The sequence below is a fragment of the Eublepharis macularius genome, chromosome 4 (assembly GCF_028583425.1).
Source record: "Eublepharis macularius isolate TG4126 chromosome 4, MPM_Emac_v1.0, whole genome shotgun sequence".
Classification (NCBI taxonomy): Eukaryota; Metazoa; Chordata; class Lepidosauria; order Squamata; family Eublepharidae; genus Eublepharis; species Eublepharis macularius.
In genome coordinates, this window is record NC_072793.1 from 154,779,123 (window position 1) to 154,797,900 (window position 18,778).

General features: G+C 42.7%; 1 protein-coding gene across 4 annotated transcripts; it reads right to left on the reverse strand.

Annotated features, from left to right (window-relative positions):
- Positions 1-1,741: 1,741 nt before the first annotated feature.
- LOC129328797 (uncharacterized) lies at positions 1,742-13,276 on the reverse strand. 4 transcript variants are annotated; one of them, XM_054978076.1, is made up of 5 exons: positions 13,117-13,276; positions 10,771-10,875; positions 8,381-8,413; positions 7,110-7,784; positions 1,742-5,835 (listed from the first exon to the last, which is right to left on the reverse strand). In XM_054978076.1, exons 2-5 carry the CDS (start codon positions 10,802-10,804, stop codon positions 5,294-5,296), a joined length of 1,284 nt encoding a protein of 427 aa, XP_054834051.1. In that variant the 5' UTR covers positions 10,805-10,875; positions 13,117-13,276; the 3' UTR covers positions 1,742-5,293. The 4 variants fall into 4 exon arrangements, with proteins under 4 accessions (XP_054834051.1, XP_054834049.1, XP_054834052.1 ...); XM_054978074.1 differs by having other exon boundaries at positions 13,100-13,270; XM_054978077.1 differs by lacking the exon at positions 13,117-13,276 and having other exon boundaries at positions 7,110-8,082; positions 10,771-10,826.
- Positions 13,277-18,778: the final 5,502 nt, after the last annotated feature.

The window sequence follows — 18,778 nt, forward strand, 5'->3', positions numbered from 1 at the left end:
TCCTGATCTCGTTAAAGGAGCCAGGTACCAGATGTTAGGAAAGATGCTGGAGAGCCACAACCAGTTAGAATAGACAGTAAATATGATGGTTTAAAACAGCTTGCAGGGGTTTGATGTGTGACTTACAGGAAACAGGATACCAAGATGGTAGATTTAGTCCTATCAATTTTATGTGCCCACACACTCAATTGTAACAAAAGTCAGTTAACACTGGGCTAAGGTACAAGCCACAGCTGCTAGCCTCTTCCTCACATTGCACCCATGAGCATAAGACAGGAGACTTTTTAGGAAAACAGCTGCTCTTCAGCAGTCATATCCTGCATACCAACTCACCAAACAGTTGAAAGGGGGGGGAGCGTTGCAAGGAGCATTAGGAAGCCAACTGCAGCTGAGAGTTACAAGACAACTATTCTTGCTGGCTTGATAGTGAAATTGTGTGAGGAAACAAAGAAATCTTTAAACATACAAAAAGTTATCAGTGTGATTAGTCAAATAGGCTTGATTGCAGCCTGTATTAGTGCAATTCACATGGCAGTTACTGCAATTCTGTACTCCCTTTCTTCTGCTGACTCCTACATTGTACTCAAGGGTGTCATTGTTTTTACAGGCAGCAAGGCCAAAGAATAATTTAAGATCAGTACAAATGAGTACTCATCCCCTACTTATCAAAACAAGATTCATTAAAAAAATCTTTTGTCTGCTGTGACCTACGCTATGGGGATAAGGAGAGACCTGGGCAGGTCTCTCCTGCTCCCTGATGAAATAAACCCATTTGCCCTACCCTATACTTGGGTCCTGGTAAGGATCTCATATTGCATCTAACCTTAATTCATTTACTTTACTTAATACCCCTCCTTTCTTCTCAAGGAGGCTCCAAACCGGCTTACATCATTCTTTTCTCCCATTTATCTTCATAACTGCCCCGTAAGAGTACAAGATTGGCCCAAAAAGCTCCCACAACAGAGCAAGAATTTGAACCTGGGTCTCCCAGATCCTGGTCTGACTGTCCAACCAAGACACTATGCTGGCTCTCAAGTCAGCTTTCATCCCCAAGAGAACGTGAGAATGATTGAAATTCTACAAGTACAGCTTCTATCACAGTGGTGGAAAAAACAGTAGCTACTAACTGGTGTTTTCTTTCTGCTAATTCCTGGACGGAATACAGCCTTGCTCATGTATTCTGCACAACTTCCTCGCTTTTTCTAGCAATTAGGGACACACTAGAAGAGCTTTGGAAAGTACTTTAATAAGCAAGTCAGATAAGAACACAAGGTTATCAACTATTATTGTTCTTCTCTTACTGCAGCCCAGATCACTTCAAGAGTTATTTTTTGGGGATCCTTCAGATTCACTGGAGATGCTTGTAGATTAGGTATGTATGAGGGAGGTGGCCGGCCCTGCCGTCCATAGCAACAGACTGTACATAAACAAGATTTAGAAGGAGAAAAATTAGCTAATACCTTCAAAATATCTTCAGGACAAGAAAATGAGCACTTCATAGACGGTTGACTGATCAAGAGGAGGTTGCTATATGGAAGGCTACTTTTATAGCTTTTGCAAAACTGATGTAATGCTCAGTGCATAGAAATGCAGATGGAAAGAGGTCCTCTCCCATACAGTACTCTGTAAATATCTGTATATTTATATTCCACATGCTGCTATTTTGACATGTAGGGGCAGCCCACACAGACAGCCTTGTTGTACCTAAAAAACCAAAGATAGACAAGGCACAACCCACTAGTGTGTTTTCAACTAGCCCTTTATTATACTCCTCAAGTACTAGAATATTTACATATATATATTTATTTATATATATATACACACACACACAAATTCTCAGCATGTCAAGTTAGACGTGCTTGAATTCCTCATCTTCTTATTCTTCTTCCTGAAAGGGAAGTCTGGGTCAGTAGTCACCCCAAAAACCCAATAGCAGGTCAATCATCTCTCTGGTACAGCCCACCATTCATTCTAAGTGAATATAACTACTGCATTCTTATTACTTCATGAAGAATATTTTAAAAAGAAACTCTTACAGTAGAAGTGTTTTTATATAACATTATGGTAAATCCAGAATGGAAGAGAACGACCCAACAAAGGGATTACTCCCATCCACTCTAATACATGATCTTCTTTACAAAGTATTCAATTTTAAAGATCTTTTAGACTAGCACAAGGAGAGGTTGGGCATGGGGAAGCTGATAGGCATCAAGGAACAATCTGCTCACCTCATTCAGGTTGGTGTTCTAATCTCAAACACACACCACCTTCTCCATAGAAGACAGAAGTAGACCACACACACACCAGTGATAAGCAACCAAGTATCACATCAAATAAAACCTGTGGCAGCTAGGACACCCATTTAAATAAGCGACAAATAATATACAAAATGAGTTTCTAGACTAATACTGGGAGCCCAAGAGCAAGGATGGGTGAAATATGAAATAACATTAAGAGAGACTTTAGAAGCATATGGAATGACGATCAACGGAACACAAATCATCCCAGAGATCAAACCCTATTGGAAAAAAAGGTATATGCTGAGTTGGAGGTGGTATAGTGTTTTCAAAGAAAACGAAAACAATCAAAATACGACCACCACCAAATCTCTGTGAGCAGAAATTCCAAGTGGATGTTAAAAAACAACAACAACAACAGGGAGTACAGTATCCACTATTGCACCTCCATTCACACAATGCCAAAAACAGTCATGGGTTGGAAAATCAGAAAGTGTATCAGTTCTGTGAGGGTACAGCTAGCCTGATTGTCAGATCTGATTGTAAGGAATCAATGTATCTGTTATTTCTCCCTGAAAGCTGTGCCTTGTTATTTATGAAACCAGAAGTGGTGTAACGTCTGATGGAATCCCTATGCACTGCTTGGAAGGAGGGGAGAAAACTAGAGTTTAATAAATAGGTGGTACAGAAGGTGTTTTACAAACTTCGAAAAAGGAGATGTTTCTGAGGAGATGAAATCTGGCTCACAACAGCTTATGCTGGGATCAATTTTGTTAAAGATGCCACTGGACTCTTGTTTTATTTCATTCAATTAAATTAAGAAAGCAAAGGGACAACACAGGAAATGCTAGATGGTTATTTCAAGTTAGGCCCATCAGAACAGGATGAACGTGCTGCATAATTCCATAGGATAGACTCTGGGAAATTAAATCACAAGGTAGGTGAAGGAGAGCAAACTGCTAGACATACACAAATAAATAGATATTAATTTGTTACATTCATCTGAAGCAGGACACTATCCAGAAAGAGGTAAATGGAACAAAAAAGCAAATTGCAAAAATCTGCAAAAACCAATTTTTCCCCTACAGATATTGAAGAGATTCTCAGCACCTGGACCTTTTATTGCATGCAATGCATCAGAAGAACTATATCAAACCAAGGTAGTAAAGGTAGTTTTAGAAGTACAACCAAATAGTAGCAATCACCAAGACTTGAATGTGTTAATAGCTCAGTGTAAGAAATATCAGAAAAATAAATAATATTTGTAACAGTTTAAAATCTACTTTCATAACAAATGGATAGACAATGGAGACTATTTTTCCAATCCAGCAGGGGATATCCACAAGTTGATGAGTGTTCCTTTAGGCTCCATGGAACTGTCTGAGATTACTAACCCATTACTTCAGCGGGATTGGGGTCTTTCTCAGAAGTGTGGTCCCAGGAAACTGTAGGTTTCTCAAGCCTCACTTCCTTTGGGTCTAAATGGGTAAAAACAGTTAGCTGACAACAGTAATGTTACCCATGTAGGTGAGCATGCCATGTTGATGAAGAAGCAACAACGTTATCTGCAAAAGCAAGTCACCAAGCTATTAAAATAGTTTCAAAACGTCAATAAGCATGTGAACATATAGCACCACCAACCGAGGATGCTGTTCCTATTCGGATTATTGTACACAATGGTGAACCATCTCCTGTGAGGGCTATAGAAGAGGTGGAGACTGCAGAAAGAAGCAAGTTGCGGGGGGGGGGGGCATATGAGAAGGCCACCAAGTAAATTAACAAATTAGATGTGACAACAGCAGACCTAACTGCTTTACCACAAGCCTGTCCCACTCAAGTATGAAGCAAGGAGTGGATGGATCCAATTTTTTTAAAGTGCAGGTCATACAGACAGGGGTTACTGAAACCTTATTCTGACTGTGGCTTATTTATTTTATTCAATTTATATTCTGCTCTCTCCGCAAGTGGATTTATACACAACCTGTGCTGTTCTCCTCAGCAGAGTTCCAGTATCAAGTGTGATCTTGGTTGGGAGAAGTGTGCATGTACGTGGGTTGCTATAAAGAGGTAGCTTGCACCCAAGGCAAGGTACAGTTTTTCCCACTCACATGTTCTTTAGGGGTAGACGTGTTTTTAAACAAATGGGTTTTCCACTATCTGATCTAGTCTGGTCCTGAAATAATTTTTTCAGCCCAGAAAACAAGTGAGTGGGAGGAGACAAGGACAGAATGGCAGAGCTGTAAGACCTTCTACAGTACGGCGGGTGCAACTTGTAAAAATTTCACACCATTCAAATATAAACACATAGAAAACAATCCACTGATGGCGACAGAAAAGAAAGAAGTACTTTTGAATGCAACACGTTTAACCTATTAATTTTATTGGCACAGGATGCTGGGAAAATCATTAGCATAAATGGCTTTTTAACAGGGTTAGTTTGATGTATGAAGGGTAGCTCTATGGGCCATAAGTTATCAGAGATGGTTCACCCTTGCCTTCCAGATGCTGAGGGCTAATGAGGGCAAAAGCTGCCCTTCGTACCCCATTTGTGAACTTCTTCATGGTATCTGGCTAGCCATTCTTGGAAGACAGAAAGCTGAACTAGGTAGAAATCTGATGCAATGTGTGGTAAGTCTTTGTACACTATGGTAAAACACAAATTAAATTATTTGGAACAACAGTGCGGCTTTATTACTGTCAAAAGATTACCTTTTTACAGGTACCCAGTAATGTGCTAAGTGTACTGAAAAACATTTACACTTATACATCAAACACTGCATTCCTCTTGAAACAGGGTGGAAGAGAAACTAATGTAGGTATGCTAAAAAAAAAAATCAAGGATAAATCTAAATGTACATTGCTGGCAGCCATTTTCACAACAGAACGTTGTGTAGACACACATAAAATGTGGTGAGAACACATCCTAACTATGCAATAAGAAAGGCGGTAAGAAAAAGCAATATATATGTCATAATTAGAACAAACAATAGCTGGAGGGATGGTTTCAACAAGGATACTAAACAGGCAGTATAGAATGCCTCTCCACGCCAGTGCTTTCATTTCATTCGCTTCCTGGGAGAGACGTCTCCATTGCTGGTAGCAGATTGCTGGGAAGGAAATGCAAGGCCGGAAGGGGAAGGGCAAGGCATCTCCTGACCATTTGAGGATGTACCAGCTGCATGCATCATGCTAGGGCCTGGGAAATCATAATACTGTGAAGGGTATGGAGGACTGTAAGATGTTCTACCCCGTATGTCTTTCATGACTTCCAGGATGCCCTGCAGTACACTTGTCTGGCTACTCAGTTGCTCCTTCAGAGTTTGATCACTCGATTCCAAAGCGCTCACAAGCCTGCCAATGTCCTCGGCGCTCTGTTCCATCTCGTCTTTGCGTGCTGAAAGGTCCTCCTTGTAAGCACGCTCAAAGGAAGCCACCTCTTTGTGTGTGAGGTCGGACAGTGTCCGGACGAGTTCGCTGGTGGCCTGGGAAGTGACTTCCATCAGCTCCTTCAAGGTATCCCCTCTCCTCTTTCTCTGCCTGCAACGAAGATTGCGCATTCTCTCTGCAGCGGTCAGTGGTCGAGGGCGTAGATTTGGTGCTGAACAAACAAACATTAGAAAGACTTTCAGCAAGGCATTTCATGGGCTACAGAGCATTCTGTACTTTAAGTGACAATTTGCAGATAAATTAGAAAAGTTACAGAAGATGGGCCAACACACAGAATATATTCAACATTCAAAGCCATTGTAACAATTTTCATAGGAAGAGATAAGCTAAATTATTTAAATTATGCAGGTGAGCGCATGTATAAAAACACACATATTTTACACATCCTATTCTATTAGCCACAAGAGAAAGAAGGAGCTATATTCAAACACATGAAGCTGCCCTACACTGAATCAGACCATTGGTCCAAGATAGGAGAGCTGTAGAGTACAGAAATGGTTCAGAGACACTTTGGAAAAGGGACGGGGACTGCAAACTATACTACTACGTACTGACTGTCGCTTTAACCTACTGCATTGTTTATGGGGTGTTCCAGCCACAGTTCATACTGACTTACACTATGTAATCTACTTTGAGTCACACCGAGAAAGGCAGACTATAAATAACTTAAATTTAAAAAAAAATAGTATTGTCTGTTCAGACTGGCAGCAGTTTCCTAGGGTCTTCAGCAGAGGTCTTTTACCTCAGCTACCACCTTAGACCCCTTAACTGGAAACGCCAGGGATTGAATCTGGGACCTTCTGCTTGATACTCTACCACTTAGCCATGGCCCCTCTCCATACGGGGAGTCATCACCATCTGACTGGCTAACGCCTGCTATAATTAGTGTTATCTATTCCAGTTTGCTCTTAGGCTTTCAAACTTTAACGTTACACAGCCAGAAAGAACAAAGACTGGATTCTTCTTACCCGTCTCCGCCACCCCCAAGCTAAGAGTCTCAATTGTGATTACAATTCACTTCTCAACACTCAGAAATGGAAATGCTTCATTAAACATCCTCCTCCTACTTCAAACCACCCAAAGGTCAAACAAACAAAGAAACCATTCAAAGAGGAGGATTTGAGTCCAGTGGCACCTTAGAGATCAATAAGATTTTCAGAGTATAAGCTTTTGAGAGTAACAGCACCATTTTTTAGACATCTCTTAAGAGCTCTGATTCTCAAAAACTCACTTTCTGAAAATCTTGTTGGACTCTATGGGGCCACTGGACTCGACTCCTGATGTTCTATTGCAGACCAACATGGCAACCCACCTAAAACTATGCTCAAAGAGAATTTCCCCAGAAACCCACAGATGTTTTTAAAAAAACACCACATAAAAAACAAAGCTGCCTACCCCCATCAGACGTACCCCAAATACACTCACCGGAGATTGAGTCATTGGATGGCAGAGGATCTGTTGGCGTGCCAGGGCCAGCACTCCCATCCATGGATAGATCAGAGTTTGCTGCTGGCGATGCTGCTTGGTTTTCCATATTAGCTTCACTCTGCTGCGACCCTGCTGATTCAGGTAAGAGTAAACAGTCCCCATCGGGCTCTTCGAAAGTCCCTTTGTCGCTCTTTCCCACTGACAATGGTGGTTCATAGGCAGCATCTTGTGTTTCTCTGTGCTCCCGGCGTCGACGATCAACAGGTGGTCTTGCGTTGGTCCCTGAAAGCCGTGGAACGACCAGATTTTGCTTGATGCAAAGGAAGCGGTTAAGTTCTTCATAATACGGCCATACTCGGCGCCCATGACCAGCATTGCTGTTGCCGTCCACGATTTCTTTGAAACCACGGCGAAGCACCTTTGCACGTTCGCGACATTGCTCCCAATCCCGGTTGTATCCCCGGGCTCGCATTTCATCAGCTATCCACTGAAACTGGGCGACAGTGCGATAGTTTGAAGCCAGAGCACTCTGCACAGCATCATCACCCCACACCTGGATGAAGGCCCGCGTTTCCTCGTCGGTCCAAACAGGCTGGCGCCTTGATTTTGTAGCGGAGGAAGACCCCTGGGAAGAAGGCGTCATTGTGCCATGATTCGGCACTGGTACGGTCTCTGGAAGGGTATCAGACAACATGGTGTGCTCCGAGGATGACACGGTGATATTGGCAGCAGGAAATTTTAAAATAGCAGCAGGAAACTTTTCAATGTTTTGGGTGTAGTAAAAGAAGTGCTACTGAGAGGGGAGGGGCGTAACAAAGAAGCTCCTAATGACAGAGTGCGGATAAAGAGATGGGATGCTCTGTACAATGTACTCTATGGTCACGATGGCAATTCCCCCGCTGAGACATGTGCATCTCACACAAACGTTACGAGAGACACGCATCTCGCATCTTTGTTCCCGCAAGTTGGCCTGCAAAGAAAACACGTGTAACCTCAAGAAAATGACACGGGAGTCTGCATTCCGACATGCGAAAAAAAAGATACGTGACAACAGTGCGATACACGTGTCTAGCGTAACGTGTGAAGCAGCCTTAAGTTCCATCCCTTAGCTTCCACTATTCTATGCTCCTGACAAAAATATGTATTTTTTAAAACATTAAGCGAGTTTTCCGTAATGTATTCCAACTGCATAATGGTTTAAAAGCGCATTTCTAAACACACCTGGCTTTCACCTTGGCTAATTTACATGCAAACGAACTATTACTCACCTGTGTAGCTACCATCCGTTGAAATGTAGGCCGCTCAAGGAGAAAAGGAAAACAGACACAATTAGAGGTGGAGCACTATAGAGATACAAAGGATAAAATGAAGATTCTGGTGGGAAAATATGACTGAATTTTATATGGCGTTAAAAAAAAACCTGCTTAACAATCTAAGTGCTCATCAAAAAGAAAACCAAAGAACTTGAACAGTAGCTCAGGGGCCATTTGCAGAAAAAGCGCTCAAATATAAGGGCTAGAGATTGGTGCAAGCAGTAGGTAACTTTCCAGTATGATCTGAACACTATGTAAAGTTCCCTTGGCTCAGCAAATTCTGAAGGGCCAGAATGCACAGCCTCTCAACGAGTCTCCTCCAGCTAACCACATGAGGGATTTTTTTTTTTAAGTTAAAAGGCAGCCCACCTGTTTTCTATGTGCCAGAAACCTCATGTAGAGAATGCATGAGCTGGCAGGCTAGTAACCATTTTTTGTGGTCTATCAGCCTTAGCAGACTTGGCTCCCTTTATGCACACTCTCAGTTCTCCTTGTTCTGTGCCACTGGGGAAAATATGTGATCTATCACTAGGTGCCCAGTTAAACAATATATATTATTAAAAGAAGCAACGAATGTAGGCATGACACCAAGACGGCCACCAAAAATTATCTGGGATGAACAGTAGCCAAGGATGCCTGATCCCTTCCACAGAGGTTTCAAAAAGAGGAATTCTCCCAGTTCCAACATCTCTAAAAACATGGTGATGAGCTCGGTCTGTTAGGTGATTGTTAGATCTTTCATCCCCTTTAAACTACCTAAAGCCTTAGAAGGAAGGAGATGATGCCCAACACAATGTTTACTGCGTAGCTTTATGGATTTCAGCAGGAGCATTCACACCCAAAGCTACTGCAAGAGGCAAGGCAGGTTTCAACTAGTTTAGCCAAGGCTTTAGCAGCCTGCTCCCCAGGAGTGTCCTCTTTCTTCTTCAAAACTCTACTTGATTATATGCAGGAGTCAACTTGTAGAATTTGGAAACATTAGGAGACTTATGCTGGCCAATCCATTAACAAAACCACAGTCTGGGTGATAGGAGAAAACAACTTTAATTGTGTTCCTTCAGTTGAACAACTGGGTTTGAGTCACAGCTGCAACATCTGTTTCTATTCTGCTCAGACACTGCTTCAGCTAACTACTGGTTAAATGGGCACAGCCAAAGTAAACAAGGGTTCACAGGTTGGAAGTTTTTCCACTTACAGACAAAGTCTGTATTTATGTAGTCCAGGGATAGGGTGGAGGTCAAAACTCCAGCAGATCCCTTCCACATAGGTGACAGATTTGTGAAAAGTAATAAACAGTCACGGCACAGAATCCAGAAACCAAGAAAGTAAATGAGAAGTGTTCCGCAGTGTTTAGAGTGCCAGATTAAGTCTTGGAAGACCCAGGTTCAAATCCCCTCTCAGCCATGAAGTTAATGGGTGAACCTAAGCCTGCTTGGTCCGTCTGTCTCCTATGAGGACAAAATGAAAGGGAGCAACCAGGCATGATGCTGTCAGCTCCCACTTAATGACTGCAAGAAAGTGGAACACAAGAAGCTGTACCCAGGGAAGATAATACAGGGCAACTGCTATGCTAACACAGGTCTTGCTAGCACATGCACTGGCTACAGTACTCGTACTATCATCTCCATTTGTCCTGCAACCAGGCAAGGGACCAGCATGTTCTGAACACTGGTGCAAGATACAATGCAGGGACTGGATGCATACTGGATGGGTACTTTGAAAAGATTAGGACTGATTCTCAGCAATTTAGTGATGTTCTCTAAAAATCTGAAAGCTTTCTCCAGTCCTACACTCCAGAGGGTGTATGTCAAGGAACTGACTCCTGAAAAGCAGATTCACCCTGAATTCACCCTGAATCAGGGTACATCATGCGCCTTAGGGCACATTCACCAGCATTGTTTTGGTGAATGCAGAATTTGCAGTTTACACTGGCAGAGTGTTACAAGCTGTACTGGCTTCTTGCCAGTCCACATGGCTGACGGGGATCATCGAGAAACAAGAAGAGATTGTGCAGTCCTTGTGGTAAGATTCCCCTCAAGAGATGGCAGAGAAAAAGTAAGAAATCTTTCCCCCCCCTCAGAAATATTGGCTATGCTCCCAGTTGTCTGCTACAGCAGTAGTATGAGATGCTATCATGTAAAGGCTGCTCTTCTGAGTGACCAGCATATAACAGAAGGAGTCAGTTAAAGCAGATAATCTGTGCCTACTGCTACGGAGGCTAACTACCGGTAGGAAACGTCCCACATCCACTGCAAGAACCTTCCTAAAACCAACCAGTCAGAGGAAAACCAGATTTAAGCATTCCCAGTCCCAAGGCTTCACACTGTCTGAGAAGAGACCCTTACCCAGTGAAGTCACATCCTCGCCATTCTCATCCATGATCTTTCTTGAAGCCCCCTTTTGCTTCTCTCCTCCTAATGTGTACCCACGTTTTCAAAAATGATCAGCCTCTGCAATAAACAACAGAGCACTCTAGTCAAACACAGCTCCTCCAGTCACCATACAGAAACCATAGGTGCTGGCATAAATATTAAGAAAGCCTGGTAGAAAAGTTAATCAGGTTTAAGCTAGAAAAGGCAACTCTATGTATGTGTGGAAAAATAATAAAAAATATTCTAGAAAAGGCAACTCTGTCCACTGGACATAAATTCTGAACAATGGGGAAAAGTCCCTAAGAACCTAACTGACTTATTGTGCCATGGCTGTTACAATTACCCAGTAGTGAAACGCAGATGGTACAAGTGTGAAGTATTAAAAATGTATACCATTACAAAATGAATTACATGGTATGATATACACAGAGGCAGCATATAGGTTAAGGAAGAGATTAAAAAAGAAAAAGGAACAAAAGCATAACAGAATTTATAAAAGAAGGAAGTAAGAAGAATGCCAGGTGGACAGTAGCCTCCCTTCCTTCCTCTTCTCTTTTCAAGCTTCTCTTTTATCAAAGACAAATTGATTAGAAACTGACTCCAAATTCCTAAAAAGAGGGAAAGTATTGTTGGATTTTAGGGAGAAACTGAGAGAAGAGGAATTAAAAGACTTTCTCTTAACCCTACAATATACCCCAACCTTCTTGAAGGGCCATTTTTAGTATCACCCCCTTAACATACAGGTGCTTCACCAGCCAGTTTCAACACCAGTACTGCATGTTTCAACCTGCCTATTAACCAGTATCTTTCTTCTTTCCTACAAAGGCTCACTCATTTAGTGCTGGTTACACAGTCCAGATATGACTCTGTCTTTGCCTACTTTAGCTGTCTATGTCTATCCAGTTACTGTACTGCTATGCTACTGAATTCATAAAGGGAAACATCCCTTTGATGTTAATTAACTGCTACTCGTATTAGCCGCATCCAATTCTGAACTTTTCTGATGAAGCAAGTTCTTTTTCCAAAGTCCTCAGACTCACTTCCTCATTTCAGCTTAAGCTAGTTCTGCAATTAACTTCTCCAGTAGAACAAAAGCGTGAAAAGGAGTTTTACATTTGAGACAAAATGTACGTTTTTGGTCCCAGTCAAGCTAATATTCAAGTGTGTTACAAATCTGAGCTTTTTTGCTTTGGAGTGTTTATTATCTTTAAGGTCCAAGGTTTTATGTTGCCACCTTTTATGTGTGATGAAAGGCTTATTTTTTTGACAGCTGCTTTGAGAATGTTTTATTGAGATCATTTATCTAAATAAGCAACTAAACAAACATGTTTCTCTTGTTGCTGGCTGATTTGGCTACTTTCTTCTCTACCACAAAGTCGCCAAGCAGCCTCGAGCCACCCACTCGTTCACAGCCTCCCCTTTCAGGTGCAATGTAGGGATAAGACCGACCTATGGGTTATGGTGCTGGTGACAGCCCTCAAGTCAGAGTTGACATGGTGACCCTTGGTGTTTTCATGGCAAGAAGCTAACTGAGGTGGTTTGCCATTGCCTCTCTGTGCAACAATGGTTTCATTGAAGGTCTCCCACCCAATAACTAACCAAAGACAACCCTACTTAGCTTCTGAGATCTGACATTAGGCTCATCTGGGCGATCCACGTCAGGTCCTAGGGTTGTTGTAAAGTTTCTCAAGACATGGGTGAGAGCAGGCTGAAATCTCCAATAGAAGGCATTCGGGGAGCCAGAGCACTAGGAACTGCACCTAGACCTTGTTTTTGCAAGCAGTCATAGCCGCTCTTGAGGCACAGTAAGGGGGGGCGGATGTGTGATGCCAGGGCAATGCAATCGTTGCAGCGGCCGTTATGACTCATTCCCTCCCCCAAGCAACTTCCCCCGCACTGTGGGAGGAAGAAAATATGTGCCCGAAACAACCGGAAGTTGCTGCTGCGGTACCAAAGCTCGACCCCTGCCTTCTCTCCCATCCCTGTCCTCCCCCCACCCAACCTACTCCCCAGATCCGATTACTCTATATAAATTATTCCCTGCAGTGACCCTGTCAACCACAGTCACGGGCCAGGGTTGGTTTCCTGCACTTTAAAAACCTCCCTTTCCTTTCTGCATCCCACCCCCCCCCTCCAGCCGGGGCAATTTCAGCTCCAAAGAGACAAAGCCCACCCCTCAGCAGGGCCTCTGGCTGCTCTTTCCTGCGCCCCCCTTCCCCAACAATCCCAGACCGCTCCGCCCTCCAACCCCACCCATTCCTTGCACTTTCCTACGGATCGGTTTTTATTCGGGCTTTCTAACCTAGGACGGCCAAGTACCGAGAGCGTGATGGCTTGCTGAGTCCGGAGCTGGATCCAGGCCCCGGGCAATCGTCTCCTCCGGCGGCCGCAGGAAGAGCTCAAGCCGAGGCCTCCCGTTTCCACAAATCCCAATATGGTGGCAGAACAGCTGCCTGCGACCGGATACAGTCGTTGCTTCGGGCCTCTGAACAAAGAGAAAGAGAAGCACGAGGGATCTTGCGCGCTCAAGGATCAGAGCCCTCTGGTGGCCGGACAACCCTGGAGACGCTCGGCGCTTGTGTGAACGCCCGTCACAATTGTGACACGGGGCACAGAGAAAGGGGCCGCTTTTGATAAGCACGGGAGGTTCGAATTAGGCGACGGGCAAGCTTTCGTGTTACACAGCAACCGTGCTTATATATCGCTCTTCTAGACAGATTAGTGCACTGTTCAAAGCAGTGTGAGCAAAGTCAGTGTTGTTATTCCAAGAACACAACTGGGGAGCTGGGGCTGAGAGGATTGGCTTACCCAAGGCTGTATGCAGATCTCATGGCAGTATTAGTGGGAGTCGAACCATCAGAGTGCTGATTTGCAGTCCAACCACTATGCTACAGCATGCAAGTTGATCTTCAAGTCAAACCTATCCAAAACGCCAGCTAGAAAAAGGTGTGTGTATGTTTTAAAAAGCACACATTCCTGTGGCACAGGAATATTAGCCTGGGAGATTATTATTATATTATTAATAGGAATATTAACACAGCTGTCCTGTCATTGAACACACTGGAACTTGGTTGTTGTGGATTTGGTTGTTGTGTCGACAATACACTGGAACTTATTTCTGTATAGACAGGACTGGGCAGTAAAGACCTTTCAAGATGCAAGTACTATTCAGATGTTGTTACAGAAAAACACATGCTATGGGTATTGCATACATCCACTAAAAAGTTTTCCCTTTATCTTTGGAAAGTTTCTATTTTGCTGCAAGTAGTTTTTTAATTGCTATTTGAGAATATATTGTGGAATTAAGTGGTCCAAGTCTATAGAGCATCAAGGACAATTAAATGCCCGCTCTCCCTTTTGCACACCTATATCATTTTGAGAAACATTTAAAGTTTGGGTTTCTTAGTTTTTATTTATCTGATATAGAGGCTAAACTCTCACTCTCTGTTGTATCATTCCAGCACTACTTTGCAAATATTTTTATATGGGGTTGACAACAAACCTTGGCTAATAGTAATAAGGCTACTTCTTCATTGGCATTGCTCCATTAATATTTTACAAACCATTTCCCCCCTCTTTTCCTTTATTTTTTTTTAAAAATCATTCTTAGCTTATACTCAAGTATAGAAATGCACACTATCCTGATTTAAAAGAATGAGAATGATGAAGAATAGCTGCTAGGCAACCCTGCCTGCAAGAACAATGCAACCACTACCATTTTATCCTGCATCCATCGCATGGAGACAGAGTATCAGGCCATTAACAAATTGGCAATGCAATCATTCCTGGGAATAAGTACCATTAAATAGACCTGAGTAGGATTCTGAGTAGACCTGCTATAGCACTATGGGATGGCATTGTTGGAATTATTTCTTGCAGTAAAATCCAGAATTTGTTCTTGAATGTAGGCCCTAAGTGCCCTTCCAATAAAGAGAAGAAGGTAGGGTTGACAACTCAAGCTTTGGAAGTTCCTGAAGATCTGGGGACAGTACCAGAGGAGAGCAGAGTTTGGAAAAGGGACAGTGCTTAGCAGGAATGTGATGCCATAGAGATTTCCCTTAAAATCTGCCATTTCTTCCAGGCCAACTGATCTCTGTAGCCTGGAGATCAGCTATAATTCCAGGACAGCTTCAGGTCCCCACCCGGCAGTTGGCAACCCTATATGGAGGTATATAAACGGGATGACAAAGGGCAATGACAGAGGAAGGTATTAGGCTATAGGACACATATTCCTCCAGAACAAATCGCAAAAAATTGGTAGACAAAATCTTTTAGCAAGGAAACATAAGGCAGGTAGAACGCAAGGCATCTTTCCATCTTTAGGACTGTTGTAGTTACAGAAGCATTAGAAGTTAAAGCAAACCAAGACCAATCATTGGATTAACTGAACTGGCCCAATTTAAGATTGCTATTTTGTGGTCAACTGTTTTTGGCGTCAAAACTGGCCCAAGATATTTCACCTGAGGGCAAAAAATTCAATGACACCCTTCCTTTAATTAATAAGAGAACTCCATCCTCTAGGAAATGTCCCCACCAAGAGTCTCACATTCGTCACCATTTCAATAAGATTTCACCCAGAGAACTTCACAGAATTGGGCCTTATGAGTCACATCTGTTTACCTCCCATTCAGTTACATTATGTGGCTCCCACAATTGGTATCTGAGGCAGGCTTCTAACTTTACCTTATGGAAGTGCCTTGTTTGAGAAACAAACTCTAATATCAAACTATTAAGAATATCAACATTTATGAACCTCAGTAACCGTTCCATCATCTCTGGTAGTTTGAATGCACAAGATAGTTGACAGTATTTCATTAAATCAGTTCATCTCTAAAACAAACTTGTCTGTAAAGTCTGAAACCTTGTGACACACTCACACAAAATTAGTAATTGCCTTGTGTTTATCTTGAATCTGCTTTTAATAAAATAAACACTGACTATATAGTACGTTTTCTTCTGATTCCTATTCCATATTAATAGCATTCACACATGACAAATTCTAGTGTGTTCTACCGCTCCACTAAACAACATCCTCCAGCCTAAGTAGCTTTTCTTAGTGTTGCCAACTGCCTGGAGGGAAAAAATGTCTTGTTCCTTTTAAAAGAGAATTAATCTGTGGAAATGGGCAGCTGAAGCTTTTTGTGCCATGGAGGTAATATATCAAGTGGTGAAGAACATTGTGTTTGGAGAGCCAGTTTGGTGTAGTGGTTAAGAGCACGGCACTCTAATCTGGAGAGCCGGGTTTGATTCCCCACTCCTCCACTTGAAGCCAGCTGGGTGACCTTGGGCGAGTCACAGTTCTCTTGAGCTCTCTTAGCCCCACCCACCTCACAGGGTGATTGTTGTGGGGTAATAATAACACTTTGTAAACCGCTCTGAGTGGGCATTAAGTTGTCCTGAAGGGCGGTATTATAAATCGAATGTTATTAATGTTATTATTAAACTTCTATTAAATGGTCAGGCCATTTCCCACCAGACCTGTTGGCAACCCTAGACTTCCTCCATCTTATGACTCTTCTTTTGGAGGAAGAGCCACTTGAGTGGGTGTTGGGCTAGAGGAATTCTTCCCGTTTAAGACAGGATACCGCCCATTTTTAATATCACTTGTAAAAAAGCCCTAATTGGGGGCTGGGTGGGGAGAATATGGCTGGTCTTGGCATAGGGCAGGAATAGTTGTTCTCTCAGTTCAGTTAAAGTATATAGCCAGTGTTCCCCTAGGGTTGCCAGCTCTTGAGTCAGAAAATCCCTGGAGATGTTGGGGATGAAGCCTGGAGGTTAGGGGAGAGAAGGTGCCTCAGTGGGGTATAATGCCAACTTCCAAAGCATCCATTTTCTCCAGAGGAACTGATCTCTGTAATCTGGAGAACAGTTGCAATTCTGGGAGATCCTCAGCTACTGCCTAGTCCCCATCCAGGATTGCTTTAACAGGCTAAACCAAAAGAATTGGGCTGAAAGAGTAATGGATTTGGCGCCCTAGGTGGACTTCTCAATTTTTTTACCTCAACATTTTAATCTCAAACCAGCAGGTTTTTTAAAAGTTTACCTCTGGCAGTGGGTTCTTGCAGAGGGGAAATTACCACAGCATGGCGAGTTGCTCAGAATATTTACCTCAGAAGGAGTGGAATCTTCAAAAATTTACTTCAAATGCATGGGGGAAAGCCTTGATAGGTTTTTTTCAATGTAAAATCAGCCTTGGTAAGGTTGCCAACTCTCCAATACTACTTTTGACAAATGACTATCCTCAGACACCACTCAGGAGTCTGACTATCCTCAGACTCCATTTAGTTCAAAAAGAACTAAACAGGATTATAAAGGAATTACTCATACAAGAACAAATCTATATAGAAACACCACAGGAACCTCAACCAGGTACTTTCTATCTTCTGCCCCAAATACACAAGCCCAGCAACCCAGGATGTCTTATTGTCTTGGGCATAGATACCATGACTGTACGGATGTCTATATACATGGGCTCTGTTCTCAGACACTATGTCATCATTGCCTCACAGTTATGTGTGTGACACCACAGGCTTTCTAAGAAAAATATAATCTATTGACAATCTTCCAGAGTCCAGCAAGGTCTATATATCATTCAGAAACCCATATGAGAAGCACAGATCTCTTAGAACATGAGAAAAGTCCTGCTGGATCAGGCCAGTAGTCCATATGTAACCCAATGAGCATGGTCTCCTTGCGAGTTGAGGGAATTAGCATGCAAGGAGAGGTTGCGAGAGGCCTAGGATAATGGCAGCATCTAACACCAAATGCTGACATTGGGTCTGATCATGATCTGAACAAATGTGCTCTTCCCTCCAATTTTTGTAATATCTGGCCTGATGAGTTCTGACAAGCTTGAAAGCTTGCATTATGTTTTGTGTCATTTTGGTCGGTCTTAACAAAAGGTTTTATGTGGGTTTTGTTTCTTACTGTAACCATTATAAATACTAGCACCTCTGTGTGTTTCAGCCCTCAGAGACAAGTACCCAGAGGGTGGCAACCTTCCCTGTCTTCATGGGCCAAATCTATATGCTCTTCCTCTGCCACTGCTTTTCTCAGCTAAACACAGATCTCTGGCAGGACATGTATGTTTGCCCTGTGCCTTCCTAAACAGAGAAGGGGAAATCTTTATTGGCTTTTGGCCATCACTACCAATAATAAAGCTCTTTCTATGCTCAGAGTCAGGACTGAAAAGAAGGTAACGGGGGTTGAGGAATTTTCAGGGTACTTTCCAACCATTCTGGTGTCACTGACAGCCAAGTATTGCAGAGAGAACGTTTCCTCGCCCTTAACTCAGGGCTTAACTATTATGTTATGTGGGCTGATTTCTGATAGGATTTTCTGATATATGTTTTAGTCTTAAAAATCAGCTGTGGGTAGACCCTGATTTCGATGGATGCCATGGCACCAGGGAAAGGTGGAACTTGCCCTTTATTTCTGCATAGCTTTCTAATAGAAATGTCCTCCTACACTGAGGTGTCATTAGTTCCAGCGGGGGGAGGCGGAGGCAAGTATGATACAGAGGCCTGTCCTTTCCCTTCTACTGGGCCCAATGGCAACTTGGGGCTAGCATTATGTAGTGGTTAGAGTGTTCGCTTGCTTGATCACCTTGGGCCAGTCACACACTCTCAGCCTAACCTACAATATCAGGTTGTTGTGAGGATAGAATGGAAGTCAGATGTATGTCACTTTGAGTGCCTTGATGGTGAGATTAATAAATACACTGAATAGAATTTTTACCAGGAAAACAGCATTGGATTTACCTAACTCCGCTCACCCCCAGCAATATGGCCCAAATACAAACTGCTTCCCAAGAAACTGCGACTCCCCCATCCCCAAAGTTAAACATACATTGAGAAATTCATTCACACATCTGACAGGTAATATGGGCAAAAGCATTTAGATTTTCATGCTTCAGAACTCTTCATGGATATCTGAAGACCTCAAAAATGTGCTTTTTTTCCTTTTAAGTTCAAAATGAGTT